The following is an 18,116-nucleotide window of genomic DNA, read 5'->3' as shown; positions in this document are numbered from 1 at the left end:
TTCAAGCTCCTAAACAAGGCTTTCAGATATTGGAACCACTTAAAAAAAAAAAAAAAAAAAAAGCTGTTGTTATTTACATGGAGTTTAATGTCAAGGCCTAATTTACTGAGGTATAAATTTACGATACCTATGCAATTTCCCTCTCGTGGGTAAGTAGAAAGCATGAGGTACCTAGGTCACAGGAATATGGCATCCTTCTAGAGAGGATAAGTGAACTTAAATACATCCCATAACCCAAAATAACCCCACCTACCATTCTATACAGCTTTCAACTACAATTAGAAATGTTAGGAAATGACAATATTGATGACCTTTGAAGTTTTCCTTTAATTCTGAAGTTCCAGGTCTTATATTGCTGTATGCAAGTCTACTACTGTAAAGCAACCAAAAAACTGTATAACAATTGTTCCAATATTTGAATTTACTAAACCTATACAGAGCACTCAGCCTTTTCCAGTTCTAAGATCTAAAAATATCTTTACAAACTTGGGCTGCTTCAAGAGATGGTACAGAAAATCCACCTGTTTAACCCTGCACACAACATACTATATTCAGCTCATTTTTAACTAGTGAGAGCAGACCTAAAAATGGCAGGAGAGGATCCTGTCACTCCAAGGCTGTCAAAAAAAAAGGTACCTGAGTCTTGAGAAGTGAGTATTAAAATGACTTAACGTTCAAGACAAACATAAATAAATGCATATAATATCCAAAGATTTGCCAATTTTTAATAATCTTAACATGAAGGTAGTCCAAATTTTGACCTATTTTAATACAAAACTAGTCAAACATAAATTGCTTAACAATTTTGTCTGTTTAGAACTAAATTCTTATAATTAATAATGTAAATACGCATGTATGTATTTTTACGAATTCAAGATATCCAATGGAGATTACAGATAAAATTAATTATAAGGGCCTAGTATCTAAATCAACCCCAAAGCCTATCCAAATAGGAAGGCTTTTAATCCTAAGCCACTTCAGTTTGATAGAGAACACTCCAAAGCCATTAGAAATTTGAGTTTGGCTTTAATATTCAAACAAGCTTACAAATTTTTAAAACATAGTAATTCACCTCTAAAACAATTTTTCTCAAATTTTATACCACCAATATTCAACCTTAATAAGGAAATATGCTGGAAGGTAAACCTTACTTTTTACACATAACACAAAGTTTCTTTGGAGCAGGCTTGTGAGAGAAGGAAGAGAGGCAGGTGGTAGAACAGAAGAGGTGAGCTGATCCTTTTCGCTGATATGCTGTCTGTCCCTTCTGTAAAGGCTTTTTGCAGTTTGCACAAGTGACTTTAACTGGTTTAGTGGGTTGCTGTTGGGCAGAAGGCTGGAAGATCTGTTTCGGAAGCGAGGCCACTGGTGATAAAGAATCCACCCCTGGCTGTTTCTGATTTCGGGGAAAGGATGCTGACTGGGAGATCCAAGAATCTAAAAAAACAAAACAAAACAAAAACACATACACTGAAATTTATATCAGAGACACAGTTTTAACTTCCCATTCTCTCCAAGTTTCAGACATCGATAAGGCGCAGTATAGCAGAGCAGTCAAGGGCACAAACTTTGGAGTCAGAATTGATGGCTGACATTCAGGCTCCATTACCTACTAGACTGGGAAGTTACTAGCCCTGTGCCTAACTCTTCTCTAAACTGGAAATGGTAACTTTAAATGAGATAGTACATGGTTTATAAACCACAGTGACTGGCACATAGGCAGCACTAAAAAATATTAGCCATCAGTTACTAAACAGGAAGAATTTACAATATATTACTTTAAGCGAGGAACACATACATCAACATAAATATATAATAAAATCTTTACCAACCAGAACCTTTGACAAATACAATATAGCTCGGATAAAGTTTACAAATGACTATATTCAAAACATCTTTCTAGGGACGTCCCTGGTGGTCCAGCGGTTAAGGCTCCACACTTCCAATGCAAGGGGTTCAGGTTCGATCCCTGGTCGGAAAACTAAGATCCCCACATGCCACGTGGTGCAGCCAAAAAATTAAAAAAAAAAAAAAAATGTTTCTAAGAACAGCTTTTCCATATACATGTTTCATTCCATGGCTTCTAAGTATACCACATAATATCAAAGAAATTAGAGTGTTACACAGAAGTGGTGATGTTAAGCCAACGTCTAGTGACTGATGCGACACCCCGTTGCTCTACCGCTGCCAGCAGCACAGCTTCAATGGCACAGCATTAAGGCCTGGGGAACCGACCGCCAGGGTGCTGAGTTCTTCCTCCTCTCTTTCTTAGTAAGCTTCTTTGGGACTTAGCAGGACGTCTCCAGCTCACCATACTACTTACTGTTACACAGACTCGCACTACAATACCAATACACCATAATGTTTTTTCATTTTGAAACTTTTCATGCTACCACTTCTATTATAATTTCTACTACTTTGGTCGCTTGTAATATTTTTCCTTTCTAGTTTCTTCTGAAATTTGTATTTCCATACAAAAAAGATGCCCTTCCATATGAGAAACAATGTATAAATATATCCAGAGTATGAGGAAATTTCTTTACTACCAAAACCTTGAAGAGGGCAATTTCCTGGTTCTGACCCAGTCCATCAACCTAGTGGTTTCAAGGGGCTACATATACTGCTATTCAAATTTTACTATACTCCACAACCTCTCCAAATAAATATATGTTTTATACACAGAGTAAACAGAGTGACTTCTGGAATCCTGTTATCCTGCTATCATCAGGGTAACTGACCTGTTTTAATAAAGAGGTAAAAATACTAAGGAACATGAAGAAAGCAAATCACTGAAGCAACTGGCAATTCCATATTATGAAGGGCCTTCAATCAAAAATTATATTTGAGGACGTCCCTGGTGGCACAGTGGTTAAAAATCCACCTGCCAACCCAGGGGACATGGGTTCGATCCCTGGTCCGGGAAGATCCCACATGCCGCAGAGCAACTTAGCCCGTGCGCCACAACTACTGAGCCTGCGAGCCACAACTACTGAGCCCACATGCCGTAACTACTGAAGCCCGTGTACCTAGAGCCTGTGCTCTGCAACAAGAGAAGCCACCGCAACGAGAAGTCCGCTCACCGCAATGAAGAGTAGCCCCCGCTCACTGCAACTAGAGAAAAGCCCCTGCGCAGCAACGAAGACCCAATGCAGCCAAAAATAATAAACAAATAATTTAAAAAAAAAATTATATTTGAATACATGTTAGAAGTAATAGCTTTTGCAACATAAATAGTAGCTCCTTAGGATTTTCAACCCTGCAGGCTTGTCATTTGAATATATACTTAAAGGAACCTAGTTAGGGACTTCCCTGGTGATCCAGTGGGTAAGACACCCTGCTCCCAATGCAGGGGGCCTGGGTTCGATCCCTGGTCGGGGAACTAGATCCCACATGCATGCCACAGCTAAGAGTCCGCATGCCGCAACTAAATATACCGAGTGCCGCAACTGACACCCGGCAGAGCCAGAATAAATAAATAAATAAATATATATATATATTTTTAAAAAGGAACCTAGTTAAACCTAAAGGCATCTATCTATTAACTTGATTTTGAAAAATGGCAATTTTTTTCAATATCGTGCTAGGCCCTGTATAAGTAATGCAATGGCTCCTTTTATCTATGCTTCAGTTCTTACATTCCCCTACTTTCAAATTTTCACCTCCTCCAACATCAAAATACTTTTAGGAATGGAAGAGACTTAATCATTCTCTATTTTATACAATGGACATTAAGGGATAGAGATCAATTTGCCCAAGTCACCATTAGTCTGGGAGCCAGTATAAACAGCCAAGATGTTATAATTCTCTATGACAAACAAAGACAGCACAAACACACAAGAGCTAATCCATAAACTCAGGAGCAAGAGGTGTATCTGTCTGGTTTTCTGATGCGTACTTTACATTCCCTGTGTTAAGAGTTTGTGTGAACAGGAACACAATTCTTATTATAAATGTGCTTTGACCCAGCAATAGTCCTCAGGTACTACGTATCCCGAGATACATGAATAAGAATATTCTTAAGAGTTATTTAAATAGTAAAAACTGGAAGTGAACTAAATAGAGTATTAACAAAATCAAACATATACTCTTGATATGGCCAAAAGTTCAAGATTATTGTTAGGTATTTAAAGGAGCAGGAGAAAGGGAAAGTTTGCAAAGCTATACCTATATTGCAATCTCAGGTTAGAATTAAATGTACCATTCTCAACAGCAAGACTGAATGTTATGTTCTTTTTCATACGCTTATATTTTTAATATATTTATAAGAAAGACAAAATAGCTATTTTGAAACTAATTTGACTATTATCATGTCTTAAACTTCTATGTGAGCTAGAAGGAAAGACCCTCTAATACACAGCTGATAGCAGTATAAATTGGTAAAAACTTTCCAGAAGGCCGTATGACAATATATTTCCACAACTTGAAAATGTTCATACAACGTCACATACACACATACGCATACAATGACCTACCAACAGGTATATATAAATACATACAGGGGGAACGGATCTTGGAAGACATTAGGAATTTTCAAAACTGAGTAATAAGAAACATATTTCTTTCAAAATCACTATAAAGCAGAAAATTTTTATAACCATAAATCTTTGGAGGGATGGGAGTAGTGATAGTCTTTGGCCCAGTAACTTCACTTCTAGGAATATACTCTAAGAAATAATCAGAAATTTGAAAAAAAAAAAAGTTTATCATAGACTGACAAGAGCAAAAAAGGGAAACAATGTAAAAACCAAATATGGGAATGGTATAACCAAATCCATTGTGCAGTCGTTAAAACTTCTGTGTATAAATAATTTTAATGGTATGAGAAAATACAGAGTAATATTAAATGGGGGGAAACAGGAAGCAAAATTATGAAGAACTGCACTTCAACCAAGTTAAGAAATACAAAGGAAAAACACTGAAAGACAACCACTCAAAGCATTAACAACAGTGGTAACCTTTCTTCATCATTTTTTAATTATGGATTTTCCAAACATTCTTCAATAATTAGACATTACTCTCATAACCAAAAGAATAATAAGTATGAAAGGAAAACAACTAGCATTTCACAGAACATTCTACATGGCCTTGGTTTCAGGCATTGCTTATTATTCTCCACAATCCTAGGTTGATAAAGTTGCTAATGAGCCTAAAACGATGAAGCCTAAGAAGGACAGAGAGAAGGTACGTGAGAGATAGGCAGGCCATACAGAGGCCTGGGGCGGACACAGACACGGTCAGGAAAAGCCACAGAGCTCTTCTCACAGCGTCCACAGAGCAAAGCTGCCTGCAGAAAATGTTTTCAAGTAGTCAAGAAATATACCAATCTTTAAATATAAGAAAAAATAACAAAGTGCTAATAAGTAAAAATTAAAATCAGACAGGCAGTCAAAATTAAACACAGGGAAAGTAAAAACAAATCTAAATGCAATTATACAACATATTGCTCCTTACACGTGCTATTTATCTTTTTGTTCTCTTTTTACACATTAAAACAATACTATTCAAAATACACTAGCATAGGGCTTCCCTGGTGGCGCAGTGGTTGAGAGTCCGCCTGCCAATGCAAGGGACACGGGTTTGAGCCCTGGTCCAGGAGGATCCCACATGCTGCGGAGCAACTAAGCCCGTGCGCCACAACTACTGCTCCTGCACGCCACAAATACTGAAGCCCTTGTGCCTAGAGCCCGTGCTCCACAACAAGAGAAGCCACCACAATGAGAGGCCCGCACGCCGCACCAAAGAGTGGCCCCCACGTGCTGCAACTGGAGAGGGCCCGCGCGCAGCAGCGAAGACACAATGCAGCCAAAAATAAATGAATTAAAAAAAAAAAATACACTAGCATAAAGTCAGTATGTGACAAATAAGATGCCAAATTATTAGACTTTAGTGGTAGTAAATATAGAGTATTTTGTTTTACTTCCTTTAGACATTAATTTATCTGATTTTCTAATAATCTACAGAGAAATACTATATACACGGTTTTACATCTCTTATTAGTTAAAATTTCAAACTTAAAAGGCAATAGAATTAATGTATCTTACATGAATAAACTAACCAAAGTAGCACCAATTACTACAATAAAAAAAAGAATCCACCAGTGCAAAATCCCTTCCACGGGGCAGAAGCCCCCTCCAGGCTTACCAGGATTGTGATGAGCTGCAGACTCTCCGTTCTGAAATACGTCTCCTGCCACATTCATTCTACCAGGATTAAAAGGTCCTACTGCAGTCTTGGTCTGTGAAGTTAAAGACGGGGTGTATGTTTGCAAATTAACACCAAAGTTACTCGACTGCAGTCCGTTAGAGACATCTCCCAAGCTGGTATTCTGCAGTGATGTTACGTGTGTGATCATTAGGTTCATATCTCGCCCGTCAGTATTTTCTAATTGGCCATCACTCACAGAGCTGACACCTGTTTCTAAGGTCGTAACATTAGCAATCTGAATTTCAGAGTCTGGTTCTGTGGTGATACCACTATTACCCATTCCTGCATTTACCTTACTTCTTGAAAAACTGGAAGTGGAGAAATCCACATCATTGGTTCTGTTTTTAGACTCGGGTGGTCTCCGTTCAATAAAATTGGAGGAATTTTTCTCTTGCCCTTGATTTGTTTCCATGTCCTCTTCATCATCGATGACAATTGTCTCACTTACACTTCCCTTCTGAGAAGCCAATTCTTTTGAGGAAGGAAGAATTTTGGAGTCATTTCCTTGTAGCTCTTCATTTTTCGATGACGTAAATGTCACGGCTCTTTGATCGGCCACCACTGGAGCAGAAGGCAGAGGAGGCTGTACAGGCTCGATAAACACAACATCATCATCGTCTTCCACTGCTGAGTTCTGGAATTTACTAGCTCTATTCACTAAAGGGTTAGGCGGCCCACTAAATGAATGTCCTGCGTCCGTGAGGCTAGCTGCCATGGCCGTCCTCCCCAGCAAAACAGGAGTCTGATCAGCCACTTCTACTCCTCCCGATGAACCTGTGTCCATGCCAAAGAACCTGTTAAGGAGATGGGGAAAAAAAATTTTACAAATGTCACTATATGGTTTTTGATGTTACTCTAATTCAAAAAATTTCTTAAAGGTACTTTTACTTTCTTTCTTACTCTAAATGAAAATCACTCATCTAATATCCAAGAAAAATTTTATATGCATTCTGTTATCTTCTCTCATTCACTAATCATTTCATAAAGTTTACATGTGAACTTCTTGCAATATAAAAAGAAAGGTAATTATCGAATTTTCAGTAAGAATAATGCAGTATGTTCCCATGTCTACCACCTCCTTTCCACCACTGCTTACCCTATAAATTTTAACACTGAAAACACAGATAAATCCTTCTACACACGTGAACAAAAAAATAACTAAAATCTGATCATGAAAATCTCTTCTCTATATTTATCCCATTTATCTACTGTATTAAATAAAATGACATGGTTTAATCCCTAATTTCCCTTATCTTTTTTTTTTTAATCTACTGTTCTCATATTCCCTGGCTCCCACAGCTGTATGATTAAATCTTTCTGAGAATCTGAAATCTTTCTTGACCCCATCTAGAAACCTTAAATCCCCATCTGCCATGTCCTTTATATCCATGTATCAGGCTGAATAACGGCCCCAAAGAAATCAGATACTAATCCTTGGAAGCTGTAAATGTTACCTTGGATGGAAAGGGGGTCTTTGCAGAGATGATTATGGTTAAGGACTTAAAAATGAGATTACCTGGGCAGGCCCTACCTGCATCTTAAGTGGCCTCATCAACAGAGGTGGAAGGAGATTCCAGGCAACGTAACCACAGAGGTGCCTGGAGGAGATGAAAGTGATGTAGCCAAGGAATGTCGGCAGCACCAGAACTTGAAGCAGGGAGTGAGCCCTCCCCCAGAGCCTCCTGAGCGAGTATGGCCCTGCTGACACCCTGGTTTGAGCCCAGGGCCACTGACTTCTGACTTGTGACCTCTAGAACTGTTAAAGGAAAAAAGGTCTGTTTTAAGCCACCGAGTCTGTGGCGACTTGTTACAACAGCCTTAGGAAAATATCATCCACTCCTTGGTTACATCTTCAAAGCAACCCTTGATATGGTTACAATATCTGTCCCGTTTTGTGGCTTAGAGATGCTGACTAGCCCAAGTCACACAGCTAGAATTCATTCCCAGGTCTTTATAACTCAACAATCCAAACTCTTCACGACTCTGCCACAGTTAACTCATAGTTCTGAGCACCAATTAGATATGCAGAGCTGTGCTAAAGCCAAAGAGACAGCAGGCAGTTAACAGTAAAAAAAAAAAGCCAGAAAAGAAAGAAAATAAGTTATTGAGCACACAGAGGGGATGAGGTCATGGGCACAGGTGGTAGTAGAACTAGTCCTGAACATGGATCACCTTAATCGCAGAGACTAAACAAGGAAAAAACCAACTAGAAGGGGAAATGAAGGGTGAGTATAGACTGCAGGTCAATTTGCAGACGGACAGATACGAGTGTGAAGTGGTTTATTCACTGCAGCCTCAGAGAAGGTGAGGAGACACCAGCTGTACAGGCATTAAGACTGGTTTAAGGGCCCCAAGGCCAACTCTTAGCTCTTCGGTAATCCTCTCTCTTATAAGGCCACTCAGCCCAGTCTCAAAACAAATGGGCTTAAGAACACTTACTGCTTCATACATATTGCCCTTTGCTTACATTGCTATAAAAGCCTCTGGAAGGATGAGGACAACACTAATATAAATAATTATCACTTTGACAGACGGCTGACAGGGATGGAGAAATTATTCACTGTATATTTTGTTGCATTTTCTTAATTTTTGAGCATGATTTCTCACTTATTTTTTAAAGCTAAACTTAAATTTTTAAAAAAAAGTGATAAAAAAAAAAGTGATAATAACAGAATGAAGAGAAAACTACTCTACTTTGGAGTCAGAAAAGACCTCTTCGAGCAGGTGACATTTATGCTGAGATCTGGAATGATGAGAAAGATCTAACTGTGGGAAAACTGAAGTAAGGGCAGTTCCTACAAAAGCCTAAAGGAAAAAAAAAAAAAAAAAGCCTAAAGGGAGTGAGGCTGGAAAATTCAAGCAACAGAATAAAGGCCAACGTGGCTGGAACAAGGTAGGTGGGGAAGAACAGGATGAGATGAGACATAAAGACAAGCACAGAACATACCAAAGGCAACAAGTAATTAACTGCATTCAACAAAGATTTACGGAGCACCCAATATCCACAAGACACTGTCTTCGACACTTGAGAAAAATCAATAAACAAAACAGATAAACATCCCCGCCGTCAGAAATCATGAATTTGAGAGTTCCCTGGTGGTCTAGTGGTTAGGATTCTGGGCTTTCACTGCTAAGGTCCGGATTCAATCCCTGGTCAGGGGACTAAAATCCCACAAGCCACGCAGCATGGCCAAAAAAACCAAAAAAACCCCAAAAAACTGTGAATCACTAGGTTGTACACCTGAAACTTTTATAATACCATAAATCAACTACACCTCAATTAAGAAAAAAACAGTAGCTCAGATACATTAATTAAAAATGCCCAAGGTTCCAAGACAACATCAGGATTCAAGCACTATGAATCAAGCTTGATTCTAAAACCCTCTTCATTCCTCTTAAACCAAAGCTGTGTGTGTCAGGATGGAAGACATGCTAATATTGGAAAACGGGAAAAGACACATTTATATCTGCTTTAAAGAAAATGGATAATTCCATTTAAAAACTTAAGGGGTGACTATCTGCCTTACCCAAAGAGCTACAAATTACCATTCCATACTCTAAGACACTTTAAATACACTTTCAAATACTAAAATATATACTACATCACCTGAACACAGCTCCTCAGTGAGAAAGACCTCTTTATGGTAAAACCATAGCAATATGCTGGGGGGAACCTTCATATAAGGCCTTCACTTAATTTTAAGTAAACATGAAAAAATTTTTAACATTACCATTACAGAAAGTTTTAAAGGTTGAAATAAGCTGAATAACATTTGATTCAAAATCTTTATAACTAATTCAATTAGGTTCTCTTAAAATACAAGTACATTCATCCAGTAATAGTTAACATTTATTTAATGCTTATTATGAGCCAGATATTCATGATGGTTAAACATTAAACCAACACTATGAAGTAAAATCATTATCTCCCTTATACAGATTTTTTTTAAAAAATCCAGTCCTCAAAAGTAAGCTGCCCAAGGGGCTTCCCTGGTGGCGCAGTGGTTGAGAATCTGCCTGCCAATGCAGGGGACACGGGTTCGAGCCCTGGTCTGGGAAGATCCCACATGCCGTGGAGCAACTAGGCCCGTGAGCCACAATTACGGAGCCTGCGCGTCTGGAGCCTGTGCTCCGCAACAAGAGAGGCCGCGATAATGAGAGGCCCACGCACCGCAATGAAGAGTGGCCCCCACTTGCTGCAACTAGAGAAAGCCCTCGCACAGAAACGAAGACCCAACACAGCCATAAATAAATAAAATAAATAAATAAAGATACATGAAATTGTTAAAATTAAAAAAAAAAAAAAAAAGTAAGCTGCCCAAGGGACTTCCCTGGTGGCACAGTGGTTAAAAATCCGCCTGCCAATGCAGGGGACACGGGTTCGAGCCCTGGTCCGGGAAGATCCCACATGCCGCAGACCAGCTAAGCCCGTGCACCACAACTACTGAGCCTGGACTCTAGAGCCCACGAGCCACAACTACTGAGCCCGTGTGCCACAACTACTGAAGCCCAAGCGCCTAGAGCCCATGCTCCGCAACAAGAGAAGCCACTGCAATGAGAAGCCTGTGCGCCGCAACTAGAGAAAGACCACGTGCAGCAACGAAGACCCAACGCAGCCAAAAATAAATAAATTTATTAAAAAAAAAAAAAAAAGTAAGCTGTCCAAAACCACAGCCAGGAAGTGGGAGAGGTCAGGATTTGAATATTCATAACTACTATGTTATATGTGATTAAGTATTAAACAATAAAATAATGTAGCACAGCTCTTATTAATTAAAAAAGGGACACAGCCATTCAATAAAACAGTAACCAAATCAATATTCAAAATACACAGGTATCAAAAGAAAGAAATATGAAGCCCAAAGTGCCAAGCTAAAATGAGATTTTTTTTTTAATTGGAGTATAATTGCTTTACAATGTTACATTAGTTTCTGCTGCACAACGAAGTGAATCAGCTGTATGTATGTCCCTCCCACCCCCACCGCCATCCCACCCATCTAGGTTGACACAGAGCACTGAGCCGAGCTTTTTAAACACAAATGGAGCTGAATTTGTAGTTAACATTCATTTGCCAGAAGGTAGGAAGTATCCTCATCAACAATAACAATTTTCAGAGGAATGTGGCGTAGATCTACTGAGGTTATGGAATGCAAACACTTTTAAAGCACGAGTTTTCTCCATCTTGTCTATGTTTTAGCATACCTAAAACAGAAGACAACAATGTCTGGAGCTTAAGCCACAACTGAATCCACAGTGCCCTCTGGTTGCTGTAAAGGTATCCATTCATTCTCCTCACAAGATAACCGTGGAGCAGAGAATAAGACTTTCTTTACTACACAGTTCTCTGCAGTAATCCACTTCCCAAGCAGAATAATTACTCAACCATAACAGTTATTTTCAAATCCTAGACTATAAATAAATTTGGTCACTTCTATATGTCACTGAGAATAGGCTTCAACTACCAAACACTCATTTAGTCCTATAAAGAAAAGAATCTGATTAAAGTTGATCATTTCTACCTTATCCAAATAAAATCTATTCCTTTTAGCCACTTTTCCACATTAAGTCAATTCTAATTAGCTATTTAACGTCAAGCAAATAACTTCACTTCTCTGGGCTTCAACTTTCCCTAGAATAAAAGGATATAAAAATAGTTCCCAGGGTTCTTCTTAGAATTTAAAGAGATAAATAACTGAATGTGAAAATCAATTAACACAGTTAACTCCTAATAACTACCAGGCAGTTTTTGCCTACACCTCAAGATTTCAGTAAGTTTCTAATTCATTTTTAAGCTTCCTTGTGATACTCCATCATTGTTATGGACCGAATGCTTGTGTCTCCACTCAAATTCATATGATGAAATCCTGGCCTCCAACGAGATGGTAGTAGGAGGTGGGGCCTCTGAGCGGTGATTAAGTCAGGAAGGTGGAGCCCTCATGAGTGGGATTAGTGACCATTCTGTAAAAGACACCAAGAGAGCTCCTTTCCCCCGCCACCATGTGAGGACACAGCAAGATGGCAGCCTGTCTATGAACCAGGAACAAGCCCTCACCAGACAACCTGATCTGCAGGAGCCTTGATCATGGACTTGCCAGTCTCCAGAACTCTGAGAAATGAATGTTTGTTGTCTATGGTACTTTTGTTACACTAGCCCAAATGGACTGAGACAATCACCATAAATTATAAATGCTTTCAGCTTTATAATATTTTGATTCAGTGAGAATCAACATAATGCTTGATGTTCTCATGAAAAAACAAAGAAAAGGTAGTTAAAAAATAAAATGTTGACATTCATAACAATAAAGTATCAGTAGTTGCTGAGAAAAGCTTATGAACTTTCAAAGAAAATCACAAAGAAAGCATTTCAAAGTGATTCAAGAAAAACATTCATCACTTTCTCATTAATAAGCCCCAGAGCTTTCTAGGTACCGTAAGAGGTACAAAGAAAGCTAAGGTGAATTATTCTCTACTCTAGAGGAAAGGGTATTATTCAACATGTGTTAATGACACTTGTAATAGTTCTGAGGCAGTATGACAAATTAAAATTTTTAAGAATAAAATTTCTTGGGAATTCCCTGGCAGTCCAGTGGTTAGGACTTGGCACTTTCACTGCGGTGGCCCAGGTTCAATCCCTGGTAAGGGAACTAAGATCCCGCAAGCCACAGCGCATGGCCACAAAAAAAAGAAAGAAAAGAATAAAATTTCTTAATAAAATGGGAAAGATGGATTTATAAATATATTTATCAAACCAAAAGATATCATCCAGCTTAATGGGAAATATTAAAATACTACCATTAAAGTCAAGGTTAAGGTAAGGATATTCTTTATTATTACTACACAGCACTGCTCTGGAAGTACCGTCCAATGTAATAATATGAAAAAGGAAGATATAACAATTTGTAATAAGGAAAATTATCATTATATGCAAATTGTATTAGCCTTTACCTCAAAGACTCAAAAAATTTACCTGAAAAACTACTACAGTGGGCTTCCCTGGTGGCGCAGTGGTTGAGAATCTGCCTGCCAATGCAGGGGACACGGGTTCGAGCCCTGGTCTGGGAAGATCCCACATGCCGCGGAGCAACTAGGCCCGTGAGCCACAACTACTGAGCCTGCGCGTCTGGAGCCTGTGCCCCGTAACAAGAGAGGCCGCGACAGTGAAAGGCCCGCACACCGCGATGAAGAGTGGCGCCCGCTTGCCTCAACTAGAGAAAGCCCTCGCACAGAAACAAAGACCCAACACAGCCAAAAAAAGAATAAATAAATAAATAAATTTAAATTAAAAAACAAAAACAAAAAACTACTACAGTGAGATACAGACATACCTTAGAGATACTGTGGGTTCAGTTCCAGACCACCACAAGAAAGCAAATATCGCAGTAAAGTGAGTCACATGCATTTTTTGGTTTCCCAGTGCATATAAAAGTTATGTTTACACTATACTGTTGTCTATTAAGTGTGCAACAGCATTATGTCAAACACAAGTACATACCTTAATTTTAAAATGCTGTTAGAAAAATGACACCGATAGACTTGCTCAATACACCTCCAATTTTTAACAAAAAACTTTCACTTTGTAATAAAATGCAATATCTGAGACGTGCAATGAAACGAGGTATGCCTGTCATTTAGTCAAGTGATGGGTATAAACTTAATATGTAGAAATTAATATTCAATTAATTGGATGGTCAACTGGAGACAGAGATAAAATTTTGCTTCCATCAAAAGACCAACTAAATAAGGAGATTTAAAAAAAAAAAGACAAACCCACAAGAACAAGGAGAACAAGGGATAATTCAACAGCACCAAAACTTTGGAAGAGGGAAAGCAAAGGAGCATGACTCATTGTAACCAACTCAGCACACCTCCAAAACCCACAGTAAAGAAAGTTTTGAAATGACCGGATAACAAATGAAGTTAAACTTATAGTCAACATTCACTTGTCACAAAGTAGGAAGTATCCTGATCAACATAATTTTTAGAAGAATAAGGCAACAGGTCCTCACAGGTCCTTAAAAACAGATGAAGACAGATGTCACCCAAAATGGCAGCGTCAGAAGTTCTGGGTATGGGTCCCTTTACCCGAGTAACTAATGAGCTGGACAGAGGGATTGGAAGCAACCTCTTGGATCTCTGCACCTGACTGGACACTAAGCACCAGGGGAGTGTGTGACGAAGAGGCTGCTGCTCACCGTTAAGTGGGCGAGCGTCCCCCATTCCTCCCCCCCCCCCGCCCCCGCTCGGCCAAGGGGACAGCACCTGCAGTCCTCCGGGGTCTGGCTGAACACAGGACTGGCGGTCAGGGACTTCCAACAAAATCTGGGATTGTGGCTTGGGCTCCTCTTGGTCTCAGCCCTCTGGGCAGCAGAAGCATTCCCAGTAGCATCTCTCAGATTAAATGAAACACAACCCTGTATAACGTTCTTTTTCTTTTCTTCCAGACATTTATGTAAACTTTTTGTCAAGTCACTAGCTCACCACAGGGGTGATGCAACAGTAACTTCAAGGACACAAGCAACAAGAAATTCACACTCTGCAAAAAAATGTTTAAAAAGTCAAAAATAAACAGCTCCATCCCCAAGGAAATATCAGCAATCTAAGGAGAATGGGAGAATCAGATACCCAGAGCTATAATACTCTCAGAATGGTATAAACACACAAAGAAACAGAAAAGTACGCCCTATTCACAGGAATAAAAGAATTACAAACCATCCCTGAGGAATCCCAAATACTGGAGTAACTAGCCAAAAACATTAAATCAGGACTTCCCTGGTGGCCCAGTGGCTAAGACTCTGCGCTCCCAATGAAGGGGGCCCGAGTTCGATCCCTGGTCAGGGAACTAGATCCCGTACGCCACAGCTAAAAGAGCCCACATGCTGCAATTAAGACCTCACACAGCCAAATAAATAAATAAATATTAAAAAAAAAAACATTAAATCAACTACCTTAAATATGCTCAATGCGCTAACAGAGAGCATGGACAAAGAATGAAAGGAAATCCAAAAACGAGGTATGGACAAAATGAAAACATAAACAAACAGATACAAATCATAAAAAGTAACCAAACAGGGACTTCCCTAGCGGTCCACTGGTTAAGATTCCATGCTTCCAGGGCTTCCCTGGTGGCGCAGTGGTTAAGAATCCGCCTGCCAATGCAAAGGACACAGGTTCGAGCCCTGGTCCGGGAAGATCCCACATGCCACGGAGCAACTAAGCCTGTGCACCACAACTACTGAGCCTGTGCTCTAGAGCCCATGAGCCACAACTACTGAGCCCACGTGCCACAGCTACTGAAGCCCACGTGCCTAGAGCCCATGATCCACAAGAGAAGCCACCACAATGAGAAGCCTGCACACCACAACGAAGACCCAACACAGCCATAAATAAATAAATAAATTTATATTAAAAAAAAAAAAAAAAGATTCCGCACTTCCAATGCAGCGGGCACGGGTTCAATCCCTGGTTGGGGAACTGAGATCCTGCAAGCCATGTGGCATGGCCAAAAAAAAAAAAAAAGTAACCAAACAGCTGAAGAGGGTGTGGACAAAAGTGAACCCTCCTGCACTGTTGGTGGGAATGTAGATTGGTGCAGCCACTGTGAAGAACAGTATGGAGGTTCCTTAGAAAACTAAAAACAGAACTACCATATGATCCAGCAATACCACTCCTGGGCACACATCTGGAAAAGATAAAACTCTAAGTCAAAAAGATACGTGCACCTCAATGTTCATAGCAGCACTATTTACAATAGCCAAGACATGGAAGCAACCTAAGTGTCCATCGACAGGTGAATGGATAAAGAAGATGTGGTACATATATGCAATGGAGTATTACTCAGCGAGAAGAAAGAATGAAATAATGCCATCTGTAACAACATGGATGGACCCAGAGATTATCATACTAAGTCAGGGAAGTCAAACAGAGAAAAACAAATATCACTTGGTATCACTTACTTGTGGAATCTAAAAAAATGATACAAATGAACTTATTTACAAAACAGAAACAGATGCATAGACAGAGAAAATAAACTTATGGTTACCAAAAGGGAAATGGGGGAGGGGGATAAATTAGGAGTTTCAGATTAACAGATACATGCTACTTTTATATATAAAATAAACACTACTTTTATAATAAATACACACTACTTTTATACATAAAATAGATAAATAAGGACCTGCTGTACAGCACAGGGAACTCTACTCAATATCTTGTAATAACCTATAATGGAGAAGAATATGAAAAAGAATATATATATGTATAACTGAATCACTTTGCTGTATATACCTGAAACTAACACAACATTGTGAATCAACTATACTTCAATTACAAAAAAAAAAAGTAGCCAAACAGAAATTCTGGAGATGAAAAATATAATAGCAGAAATGAAAAACTCACTGGAGGGGATCAATAGCAGATCTGAGCAAGCAGAAGAAAGAATCCGTAAACTGAAAGGCAGAAAAATTAAAATTATCCAGTCTGAGGAGAAGGAAAAAAAGAATGAAGAAAAATGAACAGAGCCTGAGGGATCTGTGAAACACCACCATGTGCACCAACACATGTAACATAAAAAGAGAAAAAAAAGGACAAAAAATATATTTGAAGACACAGTGGCTGTAAACTTCCCAAATATGACGAAGATGAATATACACACCCAAGAAGCTCAACAAACTTCAAGCCAGATAAGCTCAAAGATAGCCACACCAAGACAGGTAATAATCAAACTGTGGACCCGACAGTAAAAGAGAATTTTGAAACTAAGAGAACAAACTTCAAGCCAGATAAGCTCAAAGATAGCCACACCAAAACAGGTAATAATCAAACTGTGGACCCGACAGTAAAAGAGAATTTTGAAACTAAGAGAGAAGTGACTCATCATATGCAATGGATTCTCAAAAAGATTTGGATCATCAGTATATTTCTCATCCAAAACCATGGAAGCCAAAAGCTATGGCATGACATTTAAAAAGGTGAACAACAACAAAAAAATCTGTCAACCAAGAATTCTATATCCAACAAAAAAAACTCCTCCAAAATTAAGGAGAAATTAAGACATTTCCAGATAAACAAAGGGGAATTTATTACCAGCAGACCTACCCAACATGAAATGCTAAAGGGAATCCTTCAGGCAAAAATAAAAACACACTAGAGACTAAATTGAAGCCGTAAGAAATAAAGAACACAAATGAATATATAAATATATATATAAAGTAAATATAGAAAATCAATAGAAAGCCAGTATTAATGTACTTTCAGTTTATAACTACTTTTTTCCCTATGATTTAAAAGGCAAATGCATAAAACAATAATTATCAATATATGTTAATGAGGGACTTCTCTGGTGGCACAGTGGTTAAGAATCCATCTGCCAATGCAGGGGACACGGGTTCGAGCCCTGGTCCAGGAAGACCCCACGTGCCACGGAGCAACTAGGCCAGTGCGCCACAACTACTGAAGCCCACTCGCTCTAGGGCCCGCGTGCCGCAACTACTGAGCCCGCATGCTGCAACTACTGAAGCCTGCGCACCTAGAGCCCGTACTCTGCAACAAGAGAGGCCACTGCAATGAGAAGCCCGCGCACCACAATGAAGAGTAGCCCCTGCTCAACGCAACTAGAGAAAGCCAGTGCGCAGCAACAAAGACCCAACACAGCCAAACAAATAAAATTAAAAAATAACTTATTTTTTTAAAAAAATGTAAAAGGATCAAAATGGTACAGTATCTTTTCTAATCACAATGGAATGGAACGAGAAATAACAGAAGCACAAATGAAAAATCACAAAATAGGTAGAAATTAACACACTTAAACAACCAATGGGCCAAAGAAGAAATCACTAGGGAAAGTGAAGAAATACTTTGAAACAAAAAACAAAAACACAACATATCAAAACTTAAGGGATGCAATGAAAGCTGTG

The 18,116-nt window shown here is 39.1% G+C and overlaps 1 protein-coding gene across 3 annotated transcripts in view; it reads right to left on the bottom strand.

Moving 5' to 3' along the window:
• Positions 1–18,116, bottom strand: part of LOC137751917 (zinc finger MYM-type protein 2) — an 89,364-nt gene that overhangs the window by 56,281 nt on the left and 14,967 nt on the right. For 2 of the 3 annotated variants that reach the window (XM_068526589.1, XM_068526588.1), the window contains exons 3-5: positions 6,497–6,998; positions 6,142–6,235; positions 1,152–1,437 (exon numbers count right to left, since the gene is read on the bottom strand). In XM_068526589.1, the coding sequence (XP_068382690.1) occupies positions 1,152–1,437; positions 6,142–6,235; positions 6,497–6,988 (872 nt within the window). In that variant the 5' untranslated portion in view covers positions 6,989–6,998. Of the gene's footprint in view, positions 1–1,151; positions 1,438–6,141; positions 6,999–18,116 lie in introns of all 3 variants that reach the window. The other variant, XM_068526587.1, reaches the window with a different exon arrangement.

Source organism: Eschrichtius robustus, chromosome 18, assembly GCF_028021215.1.
Source record: "Eschrichtius robustus isolate mEscRob2 chromosome 18, mEscRob2.pri, whole genome shotgun sequence".
NCBI classification, from domain to species: domain Eukaryota; kingdom Metazoa; phylum Chordata; class Mammalia; order Artiodactyla; family Eschrichtiidae; genus Eschrichtius; species Eschrichtius robustus.
This window is presented reverse-complemented; position numbering and strand designations above follow the sequence as displayed.